This window comes from Streptopelia decaocto, assembly GCF_964273445.1.
Source record: "Streptopelia decaocto genome assembly, chromosome: 2".
Taxonomy (NCBI): Eukaryota; Metazoa; Chordata; class Aves; order Columbiformes; family Columbidae; genus Streptopelia; species Streptopelia decaocto.
This window is the reverse complement of record NC_138655.1, coordinates 31,327,783-31,347,984: the sequence shown is the minus strand read 5'-3', so window position 1 is coordinate 31,347,984 and position 20,202 is coordinate 31,327,783. Positions and strand designations below refer to the sequence as shown.

At 36.1% G+C, this 20,202-nt stretch overlaps 1 protein-coding gene across 2 annotated transcripts in view; it reads left to right on the top strand.

The window, feature by feature from the left end:
• ZC2HC1A (zinc finger C2HC-type containing 1A) overlaps nucleotides 1-19,927 on the top strand; it is a 36,899-nt gene extending 16,972 nt beyond the window's left edge. The window contains exons 7-10 of one of the 2 annotated variants that reach the window (XM_082046961.1): nucleotides 875-983; nucleotides 7,310-7,432; nucleotides 13,203-13,304; nucleotides 14,003-19,927. In XM_082046961.1, coding sequence (XP_081903087.1) covers nucleotides 875-983; nucleotides 7,310-7,432; nucleotides 13,203-13,304; nucleotides 14,003-14,183 — 515 coding nt within the window. In that variant the 3' untranslated portion in view covers nucleotides 14,184-19,927. The remainder of the gene's footprint in view (nucleotides 1-874; nucleotides 984-7,309; nucleotides 7,433-13,202; nucleotides 13,305-14,002) is intronic. The other variant, XM_082046962.1, reaches the window with a different exon arrangement.
• The last annotated feature ends 275 nt before the right edge of the window (nucleotides 19,928-20,202 follow it).

Below are 20,202 nucleotides of genomic sequence, written 5' to 3'. Positions count from 1 at the left end.
TTCTAAATATTAGTTCTCAAATTATGTAGTGAAAGCAGTGTAATTTTAATAGCCGGAAGGATTTCTACAGCATTGCCCAGTGATTTAAACTGTTGAAGTAGAAAAATTCATAGGAGTTCAGTATTACACAAGTGGGTAAGATGGTGTCTATTTTTCATAATACAATTTTTTTTAATCAATGTCTTTGTGACCTTTTTTTTTTTTTAACTTAAATATATAACGGCTATATAATTTATTGTTGAAATTGATATAGTAGTTTGTAAAAATTCATTTAAAGTTGGAAGGGACACTGCCATATTTCCATCAAGACTCTTGAGCACATAGGATTCTTTTCTCTTTTATATATTGGGTCAAATTAGGTTTTCTTCTGAATTAAACATGCAAAATCATTGTGTGTAGTAATGCATGATTGTAGCTAATATTCTTCTCTCAATGGAGTTTTTTCTGTTGCTTAGTTTTGTAACTAATTTGTATGCTGAATATGATCGTGAATTGGTGAAAATACATAGTCAAGCCATGTATATTGTAACTATGCAAACACTGGTCTTATTCTGATTTCAGATATCATCAGATATCAAACATGCTCTGTTTGTACATACTTGGACATTGCAGACTTCTTTCCTTTTGCTTTTTGAGGAAAGTAATTGAGCCCCAATGTTTTTTATTGGAATAGAACATTATGTTTCCATTGATATCTTCTGTAAATTTCCAGAAACCTATTTGCTTTTTCCTAGTATCTTGAAACTTGTTCTTATCTTGATATTTCTAAAACTCTTGTTTTGAATTTACAATTTAAAACTAAATAATAATTGTATCTTTCCAGCAGCAAAATTTTACATTTTCTTTTATTTCCATGCTTGCTTTCAACTGCAAGGTGCCTCTTCAAATAAAGCACTCTCTTCATCTGGATCCAGTGGGAGCAAAATTCAGACATTATCCCCAGCTCACAAAAACTCATTGGGACCAGCAAGCCCACAAGCAGGGTAAGTTACCATTTAGTGTTGTTGTTTATGCTTTATTTCATATTTTAGTTGTGCTGGTTCTAGAAGTCTCTGTGGTCTGTTTCACTTGCATTTTTTTTTGTCCTGAGAGCTTCAGAAGTGCAGTGGTTTTGAATTTATCCTTTCTTTATAAACACAATTAATGTTTAAGGAACATTTAAGTAGGCAAAGATTTATTTTCTAATCTTAAAAGAACACCAAAGGAGAGCAAGTGATAAAAATAGATATAAAGTAGATGAAAAAGTTATAGAATATGCAGAAGTGGTTGGAGCTATAATTTTTTTTCTTTGTAAAAGTGAAGAGACTTAAAAAAGGAGGAAACATGAAACATAATTTCCTTCAATTTGTGGAAAATAAATAAAGAGGTCTCTGCCACAAGCCAGTTTTGACAGGATCTTCCCTCGTAGTGCAAAAGCGTGGATACTTTGCCTCTTCCCTTTCCTGTCTTAGAATACTTAAGAGGCAAGAAATAAATGAGCTCAAATAAGGCAATGGAAACCAGTACTCTACAACAGCAACAAGAAGTGGTAGATGTAGTTTACTGGAGTTCAGTGAAAGTGCTGGTACAATCAAGGATGTTAGTGATATTTCGCTGGGAGGGGTAGTCAGTACACACTGTCTCAAATAAATATATGGAAGGGATCGAAGTAAAGTAGTGCAATTTTACAGAAGACTGAGGAGCACCAAGGAGTGCTGGGAGAAAACAAAAAATACAACAAAGTGATTGCAGTTTTAATATGGGTGATTGAAGGAGACTTGTTCTTACAAAAATGTGTGTCAGATTGGTGAAAGTTGTATAAGGTGGAGAAAAACAATGGCTTAACCTTGTGAGGAAGAAAAAGGACATTCTGAAAGAACTAATGGGGATGAACAGCTTTATTAATTACACATAACTAGTGATTTTTTGCTTATCTCTCTTAAGTCTTACAAGTTATGCACAAGCTCTGTCACACCTCCCTCGTAACACCATGTAGCATGAGGATGTAGTTCTATCGCTCCATGTTCTGCCCACTCATACTAAGTCTTTCAGACACTTACTGGAGGTAAAGCCCATGAGGTTGTCAGAATTCTTTTCCTTTTTATTGTTTCCCTTCCCTCTGCCCTCCAGTGTCTTTGGTCTACAGTTCAGCTTCACTACTGTTTGTAGGCATCTATGCTTTGACTGTCATAAAATCCCAGCCTCTGTTACTCACTGATTTTTATATCCCATTTTTCCATTTTCAGAAGTTGAATTGACACCTACTGATGAGTGGCAAACAAGTAGGTCTGCAAATCATAGTAAAAAACGCTGGGATAATTTGAAGGCATGTGTCTGACCCCAGTGGTGAATCCCAGCTACCTGGAAAGGCTTTTTCCTGTTGATAGGGTTTCTAATTTCAGTCTGTATTGATTTGTGGGTGGGCACAGATTTGGTCTTCACTTCCTAACAAGGAAGCTATATTAATTTTACTAGTCAGTTGCTCGCTGCATTTACTACTTTGTATTCTGTAGTCTTCCATTTCCTCTTCTGAAGCTTGGAGGAAGAATTGCGACGTGACCAAGCCAAACAGCAGTTAACATGTGGAGAGATGTTTGCACAGGTTCTTTCTCTCTGTTCACACATGCTATTAACTGCAAATAGATGACTTCCGGTTGGCATAGCTCTCAGATAATTATCTCTGCTGAGAGGCAGTGAATGTTAGCTTGGCTTATAACATCACTTAATTGCCTACACGATTTCCAGTGTATGGATGTGAGTGTTTCTGCCTGCAGTCCTCACTTCTCTGTTCTGAAAAGCTTGTGTTCTCTTCTTGTCTTTGCCAACCAGTCCTTATGATTTCTTACTGGCCATTACTAACTAGTCTTCTCACTGTCTTCTGACTGTTAAATGTGTCTCTTTCTTAAGCATTCTACCTGAGATTGAGCAATTCTTTTTTTTGCTTTTGACTACGTTGCATTCACTTCTGAGAACAAGCTAGTCGGAATTTAAGTTGGAAGGAAAGAGGTGTAGGAGCAGTTACAACATAGAAGTGTTAAATGCCCCATATTGGTCACATGTGACAATTTTGACCTTAATAATCTCAGCCATAGTATTGGGTTATAAGGGAAAAATACTTAGGGTTCTATTGAAATACCTACAAAATTACATCAGAGCAGGGACTGGGACACTAACAGTCAACATCCTAAGTGAGAATAGCTAATATTGTAGTGACGCAGATTTTAAACATTAAAACATCTTATAGTTTAGGCTGTAGTGAATTTCAGCTAGAATTATTTTATAACTATTTTATATTTTTATTTTATAAAAGCAATTTTGAAGTTTTATTAAAAAAAAACTTTTATTATGATGAAACGAGGTATTTCTTTTGCTACATTTACAATTTAACCAGTAACATGACAAGTCATAGCATGAGATCTGGGATTCTGTTGTACCAAAGTCAGGCAGAGCTGATGATGTCATGTTCTTCCTTCTGAGTTGTTAGTGGAATGTTAAGAGATCTCATGATTTTTTTTTTTTATTATTTTTGGCAGATCTTTAAGAGCATACACACTTTTTTGACCAGGCTAAGTTCCAGTTGTTGCTGTAAGAAACAAGCTCCTGCAGTTTGCTCTAAGGCAAACTGTGGTTTTTTTTGTCAGGTTGGTTGTGGGGTTTTTTTACATATTTTTGCCTAGATTTTTTTTTAACTCCAGGTTTGGTAGAGAGTTAGTGAGGCTTAACAGTAGGATTACAATTGTATTGTGCAATATCGAGGATGACTTATATGGATATTGGAAGGAAAAAATTGAATCAGACACTGTTACTTTCTGTAGAATCATGCTACTTGTTCTCTGTGGCGAATATGCAAAGTGGCAAGAAACAGCCATCTGCTGGCTAATGTAACAGCCAGTGATTAAAATATACAAGTGTGCAGTTTCCCTCTTGCTCTTTAGGTGGCGTTGTTGAACTGCTGCGTGAAACTTCTGAGCGACACATGAAGCTGTTTCATGTGTTTGTGTTAAACGTGAAGGCTAAAAATGAACTGGGTCTCTAAGGTGTTCAGTTCTGTAAAGGAAAGATTCTAGAACTTCATTTCATATGAAGTTTCATTATTTACATTTCATTTCATTATTTGCAAACAAATTTTATGAACTCCCTTATTTTAATTCATTTTTTATATACTATATTTTTTTTTTTAAAATCTGAATTCTTCTTTTCTGCTCTCCAAGTACAGGAGTACTGAGAGAGCACACGACAGTATCATCAACATAAGCTGGGTCAGTGTTAGTGAGGCTTGCTTTCTACATGTAGATCAAGATGTGTCAACTGAGCTCTGCTGTGAGAGTTTTCTTTTTCTGCCTGGACAGTGTAAGAACACAGGCAGTTATAAGTATTAATGGAAGTGTAGCATAAGGGCATCATTTCTGAGTTCTAGAGAAGCAAGTGAGAGGGAAAGAGTAGAATGTGACTCTGTACTGTAGTCAGTAGGAAAAACTTCGTTCATTTCATCTGTTTGATGTTGAAGAATTGGGAAAAGTAAAACTAATTCTGCAGAGATTATAGTTAGTCTTGTATTTTAATAGTGAATCATGTTAAGATACTAAGTTTGATACATATTTTGTAAGAGTACAGCACTACCTTACATTTCTTGAGGGGTAGGGTAGTTCTAGTATGCTGTCAGAAGTAATCAGATCTTCAGGAGAAGAAAAAGGGGTGGATTCTTCTATCCTAAGGCTACACAAATGGGCTAACTCCACCCTTGCATGCAAACTGTTTTGCATAGCAGAACTTGACACTGCTGTTTGTGGCCAGCCAGAGATCTTCTGCATGTACAAATTGTCTATGTAAATTTCATTTATGAACAGTATGGTTGTTGTTTGTTGTTTTTGGTTTTTTCGTTTTTGGTTTGTTTGTTTTTACTGGGACTTAGATAGTTATGTGGTTTTCAGTATAGAAAATGAGCCCTTAGAAATTACTTTGTCATTTTTATTTTATTTTGGGGATAAAACATACTATTTAATGTTAAGCTGATCAAAGTTATGCCTTCTGGCAGTCATGTCTATTAGTGACAGATCCAGTACTGTCTTACAGCTGTAATGAAATGTGAGTTGCACACTTAACCAGTATCAGTAAATTTTAGGTTACATATATATTTGCCATACAGCATGTGTAGCATTTAAAGACTTTATATTTTTAAAATGGTTTGTTTCTTTCATTAAGACTATAACTTACATAGCTTTGTTCAATGAAATCAAGGTAAATAAGAAATTGTCTTGGTGGTCTTTCATTTCAGAAGATTTTTATGATTGTGCTTTTTTCATTAGTACATGAAAGTGCTGTCAGCTTTGAGTTTTGGTTTTGTTTTGTTTGTTTGTGTGGGTTTTGTTTGTTTGTTTGTATTTAAGTGTGGAAGAATACTGTAGTTATTTGGCAGTATTGTGACTGTTTCTAGGTTATTGTCATCTGTATTCTATGCTGCAGGTACCTGGAGTTCACAGATTATGTTGACAAATTGTTAAAGGTTTAGGAAAAAGCTAAGAAAATCATGATAGGCTGGAGTATGTGGCTTGCCGCATGATAACCATCAGTCTTCCTTCTCAGTCCTTGGGAAATATTTAAAGAGTATGTATTTGGTCAAACATGAATTGATTAACCATTTCCTGACTTAATTAGTTTGAATTATAACATCTGTTTGGGAGACAGAATGGGAAGAACAACTCTAGGGGAGCTTATATTATACCCTGCATTATTTGGGACTGAATTGTCAAGACTAAAATCTCTGTGTTCCCTGCTGACTTGATAATGAATGAATATAATTTAGTACTGTTGAATTGTTCTTCCTTATGGAGAGATTTCCTCTGATGCTTCACAGATGTAATGTGGATTGCGAGGTTCACGCCAGAAGCTTCCCAAAAAACAAATTAAGTTGCAGATATATGGGTTCTGTGCCTTTTAATATGAATTTATTGAAGAAAGAGTATGAAAAGTTGTATGATATGGGTGTCGGAGGTACACAAGAGCCTTTTTTTTATATATATTAAAAGCTATGTTGAAAATAACACTCTTCCTTGACAGCAATTAGCTGCTTAGTAATTTTTCTTGCATTGTAGTTTATTAAGGCTATATGACAAGAATCAGAAAGTTGCATAGTAATTTTAAGAAATTATTTCTCTCTTTGTGAGGTTGTGTTTTGTTGGTTTTGTTTGTTTGTTTTACCTTATGACATCCCTTTAGGGGTGAGAAGCTTACAGAAGAGCTAAGCTTTGCTTACCCAGCCATTTCAATCAATCTTGCTTGGTTTGTTTCTTCATAGTTCTTTAATTTCAGAAAGATCAATAAAAATACTGTGTCATCATTTCCCAGATAAGGCTTAAGTTACTAGGCTTTTTTGAGAATAAGAAGAAATTTCTATTGCATTGTTAATGTAGGACTGGAGATATAATGGGCTTTTTTGCAGGTTTTACAGTATGGTTTTAGATGATAAAAATACGGAACTTTGCTTGAAGACCTAATTTTTCTAATATAAGTTGTAGTTTCTCAAAAGCTAAAGTTATTCTTATGATGATGTGTGGGAGGGGTGGTGGTTTGTTTTATTTTGATGGCTTTTTATTTAATTAATGTTTTAAAAATTTTATTTATAGTTTATTCTTTTTAGTTTGTAAATGTTATCCATAATAGTAAAAAAAATATAGAATTATTGCCTGTATGTATAGTTCTACCTATTATGAACGGGTTTTTTTCATATGAAAACAAAGTTGTTTTTCTTTTAGGCTTTCCTTTGTTCTTTGCTCATCTCCATAAAAGAAAGTAAAATGGAAGGCATATTATTCTCTTTGGGCACAATGTTCCGCCTTTACAAACAGACAGAAGTTAAAAAGGAAAAAATCTCCTCTTGGTAGTTCTAAAGTTAAGGGGACTCATTTTTACATGTCTGTTATAGTAACTTTATTAAGGTATTAGAAAATGACTTGTAATTATGAGCCCCCTTTTCTAGTTGTGATAAGCTTAACCTTATAAGAGCTATTCCTAAAAGAAAAAAAAGCCAAATGCAACTCTGTTGTGCAAATTGTGAGGATAACTGGTGTTAGCTTTTTGTTTTGTTTAAAAAAGCATTTTAAAAAGCAAAAAAACAACTGGAAACCTAATCCAAATATAAGGCTATGAAATCCTCTCTTCTTTAAAATACTCTTTTGTTTCCTGGACTATTGAAGTCTAATTTGCACAATTTTAAAGTTAATGGTTGTACTTTGAGAAGATAAGTATTTAATTTTTTTTTTTTTTTTTTTTTTTTAATAGCTTAAATAGAAATCTAGCAATCTCCTTATGAGTACCCCTTTATATATTTTAGTAGTAAGATGGACAAGTTAGGCCCACCACTGCGAACTGGAAGAGATGTGCAAAGGTTTTATGACACTGACACAAAAACAGGCAGTACCATCAAAAGACCAAATGAGTTGTTGCCTATTAAGAAGTAAGTATTACAAATCAGCTTGGTTTATCTATTTTGCAGAAATGTTACTCTAAAGAATTGGAATAGTAAAAGTGTAACCTTGACAGACATCTACTGCCCAGTATGTCTTCAATATAGATGCTGTGGGAGAAGAGTATGTAATGAAATTAGTATAAGTATCTGTTTCATACAAGGTAAACAACTTCTTAGGAGGACAGGAAAGGTGAAGGTTTTTCTCAGACTTGATTTCTTCTGTCACTGACTGATAATGGACTGAGTAATGAACGTCTATAGTTGTAAACCTGAGATAAAACTGAATTTGCATGATGTAAAGCGGAAGTAAGCATTTAAGCCTGATAGCTGCACAAATATCTGCCTTACAGACAAATATTTTATGACAAAGTAATTTTGTTCTCTTAAAGTCAAATAGTTGTCTATTACTTCTGTAAGATAGCCAGGGTGGTCCAAGACTATAAGCAAGACAGGCTTTGTGATGAGAGGTAAACTCTTGCATTAAGTCAAACTTATCTCATAGAAAGCCTTGTGAATATTCACTAAGTTTAAGATCTAAGTTGGGAAGAAAGGCCATTCCAATATTTTAAAAAGGGAATAGGCACTATATTGTTTTTAATCCTTTGATATAATTTGGAAGATGCCAAATTCAAATGGGCTGATTCTTTGTAAACAATACCTTAAAGAATACTGTGAAAGATAAATTAGTAATGAATTATGTGTCACATACATGGAATGTAATACTTTAAATAGTAGAAAAGTGTCTAAATCTCTTGATGCTGTTTTAGTGTTGTAATCAAAACTGAAGTACCTTTGAGGCAGGGCCAGAATATTTGAACTTGGGTTTCTATTTGAAGAAGCAAAAGAAATGAAGAGGGGCGGGGGGAAGCTTTTCTTAGACAAACAGAAATGTTTTGTTGTTGTTCCTTTACATTCTTGGTTAGAGCTATAAATCCTGTGAACTGTCAAAAATTAGGTCAGTTTTTCATTTTATAATGCATTACTAAGATGTTGAAAATTTGTCTTCATAAGTTACTAAACTTGCTTACAATAGCCCCTATCTCTGGAGCGATTTTTCTTCTCGAGAGAACGTCTTTAAGAGTATAGACACTTATTCTGCTCGTCATAACATCATTATTGTTCTTAATTCACAGACCCAGTGGACATTTGAATAAATCTGCCTTCTTTGCGGGAAGTTATTCAATAGGTTATGTGCCAACAGCACTGGACAGATGTGAATAGCTACTTGCCATTGTTCAATTCAGTGCAGTAGTGTGGATGGTTACAGTTCACAGCAAAGGATTTTGGACTTTGGCATGCATGCTCATAGTTATAAGGAACTTATTTATGATTTTGCACAGAACTATGAGCTGTTGGTGACAGTGACAGCTATCAAGAATATCTGAAAACGCTCTGTCTAGGAAGCAAGCTTGATATTTCAGTATTTCATAACAAAATCCAGCCACATTGTGAATGCATAAATAAAAAAAGGCAAGCTTCTTTTACAAATTCCATTCAGTTTCTAGTTTTGCAAGTAGTGGTAATTCAACTAGACAAATGACATGAGCTGTTTTAGGAAGGGAGGTCCCCTTCTATCTTCTTTCTTTTGAAACTGAGAATGGATAATAAACATCTTTAAAGGTATGTCTGTATTTTAAGAGTTCAAGGTGGCTTTGGTACACAGCCTCATCTGCCATCAGGCTCCATTAATACTTCATTTGATACAACTTAGATTAGGGATTTAGATAATTTTGCAAAAACAAAACAAAAAATCCAACCAAACAGATGAAACAACAGATCTGGACAAGTAGATAGAAGTGGCAGAGGTTGGGCAGATTGGAAGAGACAAAGCTCTGGTGACAAAAATGGAGATAATCAGGAATGTCTGACTTTGTTGGAAGACACCTGTATCTAGAGATCAGATTACAATTTAAGGATGCAATTTCAAGATTTCTCATCATGAAACCTGATGCTAATTGTGTGTCTAGATCTGGGATGAATTAAGTTGTAGACAGTGGCAGCCTGCTACTTCTGTTGATTTACTCATCAAAATGGCAGAAATCATTGCAGTTAATTATAAGACTCATATTAAAGTTTCTAGTCTGAATACATTTTTTTTTTTCTGTACATTTAGAAAATGAATTGGGAAAATAAAATCTATAGAAATTATGCAGAATACTATGTTTAAACATTTCAGAATTAAGATGTCCCATTAAACCTTTAATGAATTATGTTTATCTGTTCCTGGGACTCTGCATCCCTCAATAAACAGTGTGGACAGTGTACTTTCAGTGTGGCTTTTCAATATTCTGCCCTGCCCTCCCCCCACTTACGAATCATGGTTTAAGGACACTGATTTCTGGGAAACTTCTCTAGTATACACCTAGTATTAGAATATCAAGTGAATTTTCAGACTACCTAGTGGCATGAGGGTATATTATACGTATTTTAGAGAATGGAACAGCTGAAATACAGGAAAGAATAGTGGACAGTTATTAGTATTAATTTCTTTCAGATATCTAGGATTCCTAGCATTATGTTAAAAAAAAAATTGCTAATTCAGTGTACACCTTGAAGAGGCTTCACTTAAAGAAATTAATGCTGTTAGTTTTGAAAAAGTAATGTGTTGGTCCCAAGTTGAAAATCCGGAGACAAGTGAGTCAGTAATACTTTTGAAAACTTTAAATTTAACTTGGAGTTGTCTGAATAGGAATTTGAAGGACAGTCATTCTTTGCATCATTGTCTGATCATCCCTAATCCATTATGATCAATACCAATTCTGTGTCTACAGCTGAATTTTTCTTTATGTGCTTTCCTAGCTTCCGTAACAAGTAACAGTTGAGTATATTCGTTCCACTATTGAGATCTAGTGAATTTTACTCAATTATAAGGAAAGGTTTCTCTTCCATGTAAAATGAGATGAGGGAAACGACACAGAGTATTTAGCGTCTGTACTGTTGTGCATACTTGTAGCAATGTAATTTAGGTTACACTTAGAACTTTTATCCTGGCCCTCTATAACTTCTGAAAGACTGACATAACTTTTAATAGGCTTCCATTCTGATAGAACTTACTACTTTTTTTTTTTTTTTTTTTTTTTTAAATTAATAAAACCATCATTAGACTCTCCTTGCTAAATACTGGCTGGTGTTCTGCTCAGTGAGCCAGAATCTTAGGTGGTTCCACTCTACCTGTTGCCTCTAGAAGCCATTTGTGTTAAACCTGAATACTTTAGATAGATATAATTTCACTCAGAATCACAGAATGTTAGGGATTGGAAGGGATCTCGGAAGATCATCTAGTCCAATCCCCCTGCCAGAGCAGGAACATCCAGATGAGGTTACACAGGAAGGTGTCCAGGCAGTTTTTGAATGTCTCCAGAGAGGGAGACTCCACAGCCTCCCTGGGCAGCCTGTTCCAGTGTTCTGTCACCCTCACCATAAAGAAGTTTCTTGTCAAATTTAAATGGAACCTCCTGTGTACAGTTTATACCCATCGCCCCTTGTCTTATCACTGGTTGTCACTGAGAAGAGCCTGGCTCCATCCTCATGACACTCACCCTTTACATATTTATAAATGTTAATGAGGTCACCCCTCAGTCTCCTCCAAGCTAAAGAGCCCCAGCTTCCTCAGCCTCTCCTCCCTTAATCATCTTTGTTGCCCTGTGCTGGACTCTCTCCAGCAGTTCCCTGTCCTTCTTGAACTGAGGGGCCCAGAACTGGACACTATTCCAGATGCCGTCTCACCAGGGCAGAGTAGAGGGGAAGGAGAACCTCTCTTGACCTACTAACCACCCCCCTTCTAACACACCCCAGGATGCCATTGGCCTTCCTGGCCACAAGGGCACAGTGCTGGCTCATGGTCATCCTGCTGTCCACCAGGACGCCCAGGTTCCTCTCCCCTACACTGCTCTCTAATAGGTCATTCCCCAACTTATACTGGAACCTGGGGTTGTTCCTGCCCAGATGCAAGACTCTACACTTTCCCTTGTTATATTTCATTAAATTTTTCCCCGCCCAGCTCTCCAGCCTGTCCAGGTCTCGCTGGATGGCAGCACAGCCTTCTGGCGTGTCAGCCACTCCTCCCAGCTTGGTGTCATCAGCAAACTTGCTGATAGTGCACTCTAGTCCCTCCTCCAGGTAGTTGATGAATATATTGGATAGTACTGGCCCCAGTACCAACCCTTGAGGGACTCCACTGGATACAGGCCTCTAACCAGACTCTGCCCCATTGACCATGACTCTCTGGCTTCTTTCCTTCAGCCAGTTTGTAGTCCACCTCACTACTTGATTGTCCAGACCACACTTGTTCAGTTTAGCTGTGAGGATGCTCTGGGAGACTGTGTCAAATGCTCTACTGAAATCAAGATAGACCACACTTGATTTAATATTAAATTTAGTTCCTGACTTCCACTTTTGTGCTTAACAATTTGATCACTTTTCCACTGAAGTTTTTAAGTGATGGAAGGAGCTGGAAAGTCATCTTTGGCCAACACTCATAACATGAAGGAAGAAATATTTTATGCAACATGTTTAAAATGTGCGTGTTGTTACATTCTTCCTCAGTTGTGTTGGTGTTGCATTTGAAGTTACTGGAAATAAATGTATTTCCTTATATATACTTTGAAAACCAGACCCAGACCAAGTTGTTTATAATTCTGAAAGGAGCAGTTAGGTTCATTTGAAGGGAAGAAAAAAAAAAAATCACTTTTGAGCTTTTCTTGGTTCAGCTCTTGGTGACTAATTTTTTTAAGTGGAGTCTTGTTTCAGTGTTTTGGTTTGTTTTTTTTTTTTTTATAATGTCCATGAGCCAGTCCTATTTATGTGTTGGTGTTCAAGAATGAGAACAGAAAAACTTGGTCATATACAAGATGTCATAGTCACTGCAATCTTGCCAAAGAAGACGTCCCAGTGAATGGTAGTTGTTTTGAGCAATGACAAAAAATTCTGTCCTTGGTCACTGATTACAAAAGGATGCCCCTTCCTATCTCTTTTTCTTAGTGCTACTCAGGTTTTTCAGGGGCACCTGATGTTTCTCTACTCATCAAAGCAAGCAGTGAGATGTTTTGTCTGTTTAGGATGTGCTATGCATTGCCTGCTGGCTTCTTGTAAAACCCATGAGTCTTGAGGAAAGCAGTTTTCACAGCTTTATGCTCATACAGCTGAAGCCAACTTTAAGAACACGGTTACAGGCTAGAAAAAAATGAGGCCCTGATGCTCAATTGGATGGATTCCTGTTACTCCTTCTATTTATATTTGCAATTGCAAAATTTGTGCTTTGAAGAAAGAGTATCCACAGGATTATCTGAGAAGTATGCATCCTAAATAAAGTCTGTGGCTATGAAGCAAAAAAAGAAAAAGTCTTGTGGCTCACTTCATATTCGTTACACAGTGTTGAGAATACGGCATCCTTTCTACATTTTTTTAACTAAGACCTGCAGTCAGCTGCTCTCTGTTTCTCTGAAAGTTCTGCCAGTCCTAAGAAGTGACTTGTAGTCTGTCAAGGTAGACATTAGAACATACTAAATAACCAATAGTGCAGAATCTACCTGTATTTTGGTGTGATAGCAAGTGAAACGCTGTTCCGTTTAGCTTGTCATTATAAGACTGAAGTTATAGTCTAAATGCAAAGCTTTTCTGTGTGCTCTGGGTAGGAATTAAGTGATTTTTTCATACAATTAATTGGTGTGTAGATTGATGAACTAATTTTTTTATATCATTTGTAAATGCATCTTATTTTTGTGTGTATATAATTTATCAGATGTTTATTCTCTTTCAGAGGCACAACAAAAACACGGACGTCAACCCCTCCTGGTGTGGCAAGAACCATGAGCACAGGTGCTCTAACAAACAAAAGAAAAACTAGCAATTCAGACTCAAGGTAGCGTTTAACTTTGTGGATTTTATCAGCAATAATACTTTTATTAAAAGGGAGTACTTATTACTAAAGAAATAGGGGAAGATATTGTTCTCTTCAGTTAATAGATAATTCATGGTCAATCTTATTTGGCGTGTTTAAGATACTTAATATATTTTGCATATTTAGCATCTAACGGAACACCTTTGTCATCAGCTGTCTCAGATGTGCACAAAAAGTTCTTAGAAATGTCGAAAACCTCTTAGAGCTGTTGAAAAAATAAGCAAGTAGTCTTCCAAATGGGAAGTGAGTGGTTCAGTTGAAATGGCATTAAATTTGCATGCCAAGCACACAAATTTTCTGATGTCTGCCCTTTAAAAGGGTAAGATAAAAATCATATTGCTGTTTTAGTCTTTCTTGTTTTAACAACCTAACTTTTAAGTTCTCAAACACTACAGTTAATCTAACTAGATAATCAAATATTTGATGCTTCTCCTAAAATTTCAGCATTTTTTGTTTTCTTGAAAAGAAGAGGGGTATCTGGAGATAAGTAGGGAAGTCTGGGTAGAGATATAAGGTATATAATAAATAAATAAATAGGAAGTGTAAGTATGAAAATGACAGTAACAATAGCAGTCATTCACTTTAAAGATTAGAATAATCTTGCATCAAGTTATGCTAAGCTGTATTACAGAGAATGTTCTTTATCTGGGAATTTCCAGGTCTGACGGTAAAATGGGGTATGACAGTGGAGACCACTCAGTCAATGGAGGAAGTTCAAAAAGCAGTGAAGGAAATTCAGCTGTACATTTATCCAAGTTCTGCCATGAATGTGGAACAAGGTATCCAGTGGAATGGGCGAAATTTTGCTGTGAGTGTGGAATTCGAAGAATGGTTGTGTGAACATATTCTTAAAAGCAAAAAGAGAAATCAGAAGCATCTGCTATGTACTGCTGCATGGAAAGCTAGAGCACTCCGTCCAGTTAGACTTCATGCTGCAAACATGTTGAAACATCACATTGTAATTTTCTGAGTGCAATCTTCTGGTTACACAGTTATTTATAAACAAACATATATACTGTATATAAAAATAGCAAGTACCTAAAACTGTGCCATTCAAGGAAATACTCTTTAATCCCTGTTAGAAATATATAAAATTAAGGTAAAAATGTGTTAAGTAACTTAGGTAGCAGAAGTGGTTTAATGTAGTTTTTATTGTAAATCCTACTAGGTAAAGGATTATTTAAATCACCTATGTAGGATAATACTTACCCATGTATAACTAGCCATGAAGAACTTGGGCTTCAAAAATTTCTCTGTGAAAGCATTTCCTTCATATGTGACAGTAACTTAGATGCTGTGTTGTAAGTGAAAACAACATGAGCAACTCCTTATAAATTCCTAGTTAAAAGTGCAAAAAGTCTGGATTCTTTTAAACTCTTTAACAGTGATATCCCAATTGGACTTTCTAGTAACATCCTAGGGTTTCATTTAAAGAATTTAAGTGGAAAAACTACCTGAGAACTTTATTCACATGTAAGATGAAACACATTTTTTTTTGTGGCTTTCCATGTTCTGTTTTCCAAAGAGAATGTTAATATTTGTAAGGACAAATATGGTATCGTCTTTTTATTAAGTTCCTTTTGTTCAGAAATACTTGTCTTCTTCCTCCTGTGCTCCACTATGATTAGCATCTACAACTTTGATGCTTTTTGTCTTCAAAGGTTTCCAAAGGTCCTGCTCCTTTTTTCTCCTCCCTCATTTCCTGAAGGAGAGGCAAAGTCTCTGCTTATCCTACCTAAATGCTGAACTCTTCTTTTGAAAACAGCCTTCTTGATGTATCCAATACAAAAAAATAAAATAGAGTCCATTAAAATGTAGGTTATTAGGACAGTAGAACTTAATGTACATAGTGACTTTTTTTATTCTTATTCCTGTGCAAATAGCACAGCTCATATGTGAGTGCATAATGGAGTTAACTGTGCTCCACAGGTTTATGTGTTAATACCTTACATGTTTTTTTTGCAATCTTGTCCATTCTTGGGCTCTGAATAGCAGTCTCTTAAAGTTAGTGACAGACTTTGTATTAATTTGTTGAGAAGAAGGGTCAGGCCCTGGAAGAAGTTGTTGTGTTTTTTTTTTATAAATTACACAGGCTATTAAAACCATTCACAAGCCAAATCACTTGTATCTGAATGTAGTAATTTGTTTTGTGAAGTTTTGCTTTGAAGTGCTGGCACCATCTTATGCTTGAAATAACAATCTGAAAGAACTTAATTGTGCCTTTCCCACAATAAATACACTCGTTTTGTCAGAAATGGTTACTTTCAGGTCACAAACACCGTTAGTATCAATTTATATAATTTCTTTCTAGCTTATACAAAAAATAATGTAGTGTTTCATTATAGCAGTATGATCGTTGTTTGCATTTCAAAACCTGTGATCACCATCAATGGGGGCCAATTTTGAAGAAAGTGTGATTGAAGAAAAGCATCTCCAAAGCAGGTACCAGTCTTGGAGGGTGGAGAGATTTAAGAGACTTGATGTGGTCATGTTGCAGGCCACAAGCTATTGATGTTTTAGAATTAGTTCAATGATGTTGAATTGTCTGACACTTTTTATACAAAGAGATTTTGAGAGATTATCCTTCATTCAAGATAGTCTTGTTTTATTATGTTTTGTGTAAGGTGGCTACTGAGCATGGTAGGATGGATGACTGGTAACAATAGTTAGAACTGACAAATCTTAGCCAAATTATCTTCTAGGTAGTTTAGGTTCTAGGATCCATATTTTGGCACATTCATATCTGTACTTGGAAAAGCTGGAATCCTGTGTCCTTTGCATAGATAAGCCTGCTTTAGAAAATTTGCCCTGGGCTTGGGTCACGGAGGTCTGCAGACTGAATTATTGCAAGCTGCATGTTCATCAGCAAAGATCCAAGTCCAGAATAGGTTTGAGTTAGTGAGGAATCAATTCCTTTGTCTGGCTCAATGAATTTCCAGTTCTTGTTTCTGCTGGAAAAATGCAGCCTACCATTTAGTGAAAATGCTTTCTACAAAGAGAAAGTTTAGTAAGGAAATAAATACCTTCCAGGATTTTGAGGATTACCATAACTGTATAAAAAACAGTGACTGTTTCTCCTTGAGTTGTAGGTGGCAGGTTTCCTAGTTTTAAATTAATCCACATGCAGTTACCTTAGTTTCTGCTTTTTGAGCTGTTTGTGTAACTGTTTGCTTCCAATGCAGCACTTAGTAAATTACTCGAGTCAGTCATTTACTTAATTTACAGTTCTTTGATTTATAGCAAGGAGTAGACAAGGGATTAACCTGAACTAAAGAGTTTTAAAAAGATTTCCTGACCCTTCAGTTTGCCATTACAAGAAGGTCTAGTGAAACATAAATGGTTGTTGATAGTAACATTGGGTAATGTGCGTTTAAATCTACAATAACTATAAGCAGACAATGGAAATACAATTGGCTGTGCAGTTTACCACTGTATAGTGAGACTATCAGACGCCTAATATGTTTCCATTTCATCAACTGGTTTTGTTACTGAGTGACTTGAGTCTCTGGTGTTACAGACCATAGACTGTATTATACAGGTTGTGAGCACAGATCACTGTGATTCCATCTCAATTGCATGTTCATTAGGAAATAGTAGATTTGTTTTAATAATGCTCCTGCAAAACTGAGTATGGGAAACAAATTTGCTATATTTAAAGAAAAAATAAACTGTTATGGGAGATCGACTTTGAATCTTTAGGTACATTACATGTGTCAGGAAGTTCCCAAATTTAATTTATAACAACCTAGGTCCAAAACCCATGGTGCTCCGGGCACCGAACCCCCTGCAATGCCTGCTCAGCCTCCTCTACAAGGTGGTAACTCCGAAATGTATTGTAAGACATGACTCAGTCCTCAGGCGTCATGGGAGTTCTCTATTGTCTGAGACTAGGTCTTAATTCACCATTGCAACTGAGAGGTAGCGCCTGAAGCACCATGCCCTAGCCCTCCCCCCTGTATCCTGTATATGGATACATACACTGACAGTATTCCAAAATGTCTCAAGAATCAAAATATTTATAATTGTGAAGATAAAACTGCTAGATGATCTGTGCACCACTGATGCACTTCACTGATGAGTCTGAATTTACCCAGTGTCAAGCTCTGGATGCCCTGTTAAAAGATGTTTAACTTAAAAGCCTTAGAGTTCATGTGTAAAATTAGGATGATATGTTTACTCCACTTGGTATCTGTCTTTCCAGTTCTCTCTGTGTGTGTATATATATATTGGATGTGTGCATGAACACACCTGTATTTTCTGAGTACTCGTAAGTTATACAAATGTAAAAAGTTGTTTTGGTAGAGCAAAGTTGATACAAAACAGAACTGGATGCTGCTGAAGGATTGTGAAATCTCGAACAGCAGACTAATGTAGTTACTGTCCATTTAAAGTGAACTTTATTGATGTGATTCTTTTAATAATTTGTATACCAATGTCTGACGCTATAACAGACTTTTACTGTCTGCCACTACATCTTCCTAACGTGCTTACTTCGGTTCTTCCATACAATTGAAAAAGAAAAAAAAAAAAAAGTCAAAGGTAAAATTCCACATAAGGAAAAGGCTGGTTTTGAGGTCTGGCCTGAGGATATTGGCATTTCCATTCTACTTCTGTGAATATCTGTTATACAAGAGACATCTCTGTGCCAGAAAGGAGCACAGGATCATTGGAACTCTACTGATACAAGTGCAATGGAGTTATGAAAAATACCAGTTTCACTGGTCGAAACAACATAGTATAAGGCTTAATCTTTACATGATGTGTCATACACAGGTTTGTATTTATGCATGATACCCTAGGTAGTTTCACATCTGAAATCTCTAAATATACAGCAACTTTGGTTAATGCTACAGGGATAGTTATACCCCTAGTCTTACACACCGCTCCAGGGGAGTGGGTGTGGGGAGGTGCTTTACCACCGTTTCAACTTGTACCTATGAGATTAGCATTTAGGCAGAACTTTTCAAATTTGCCAAAGAGACTCCAGGAGCCACTGAGCTCCTGAGTGGGTGTGAGGGGCTCACCCCACAGAGCTGGGTGGGGGAGGTGGCGTGCGGGGAGCTTCCCATGGTGCTCCGGGCACTGAACCCCCCGCAATGCCTGCTCAGCCTCCTCCACAAGGTGGTAACTCCAAAATGTATTGTAAGACATGACTCAGTCCTCAGGCGTCATGGGAGTTCTTTGTTGTCTGAGACTAGGTCTTAATTCACCATTGCAACTGAGAGGTAGCGCCTGAAGCGCCGTGTGCAAAGCAAAGGGTTTTGTGATGCCTGGTTATGCAATCAGTGGAAGGAGGTATGGCTGTAGTAGTTTAAATGTTAATAAATGAGGTCTGTAGCAGTGCACACTGGTGTAGGCCCTGTAAATACTCTGAGTATAAAATGAAATGGTATTGTCTATGTATTGCAAAGTTCTCAAGAAGTGCTAGTTTCCATCACCTAGACTTCATAAATGTGCAAAGAACAAACTTGTTACAGGGTTTTTTTTTTATCTTGGATGACAAATGTGTGTTTTATAAAAGCACTTTTGGCATTTTTAATTCTTTTCAGTTTGACTAAGCTATGAATAATTATATGGATTGTATGACAGTAGAATTTTCATTTTTGGTGAAAGTGGTTTTGGTGACCGATGAAAATAGTTTTATTGCCTTTCACATAAAACTCACTCCAACTCGTGGTGGTTTTGTTGCTGATGTTTTTGTTTTGTTTTGTTTTCAACTTGCTAAGTAAGATTTGAGTTACCTAATTGTGTTGTTGGAAGAAATCATAGAAAAAAGATTCTCTAGCTGTGTTCAGCAGTTACTTGGTAGATATTTTCTGCCCAATATTCACAATATAAGAGATTACTCTTGCATACTAGTTCAGTGGGTTGTTTTGTTTTGATATGTCATTCTAGAATATACATTTCTGGAGGATCCTCCTTAGCCTCATTCCATTTCATGTTGCCAGAAAAGAGCTTATTCAGATTTCCTCTAAATTAGTGTTTCTTCTTTACAAGAATAATCAATAGGGAAATCATATTTCTACAATATGAACATCAGCTTTTGAGTTAGCAAATCAAATATTCAGTCTGATATAGCTGAATATTGGACTTAAGTTCCAAATACTAGTGCATGGTTTACCATAGTTCTGTATTTGGATTTCTGGCAGAAGCAGGAATGGATTTGGGTCTGATCTGTAAAGTACTGAGTGTTCTACGACTGTTACAATACCTACTTTATATGATTGCTCTAGGTCCTGGTTTCCATCCTTCATATGATATACTTAGTGTGTATCTTCATAAGTTTATTTATTGATGTTCCATGTTTTTAAATGAAGTGTTTATTCATGTGTTCGAGGTAATTAATTTTGTCAGCACTGTGTTTATTATGTTTGCCTTGCTCCTCAGAACATTAAATATTTGTGTTTGTGACCATCCAGTATTTTTTTTGCAGAATTCCTGGGTTTGTTTGCATCTTATTTGGTATAATATGTTTATTTTAAACTGTCAGTTCTATTTTAATAAATGTAAATCACTACCCAATGCTAATTTGCCACTTGTTAACAATAAAGCAAATATGCCAATAAAACTTTGTGATGCACACATTTTTGGAGCCAAATGTGAAATTGTCTTAAATAAAATAGCATAGGTATAGGTAACATCATTTCAACTGTATGAATAGTGTGATGTCTTTGGTCTCAGGTGCACCAGCCCTGATGTGAGGATCATCCACTGTCCTCTCCTCTAGTGATCGGGGAGACAACCACTTGGTTATTCCTTTCAAAGGACAGGTCTTTTTGATTGATTTGTGAGATGACATTTGGACTCCTCAGTCGCCTTGAAAACTACTCTATACCAGATATTTAAATCAATGTGATCT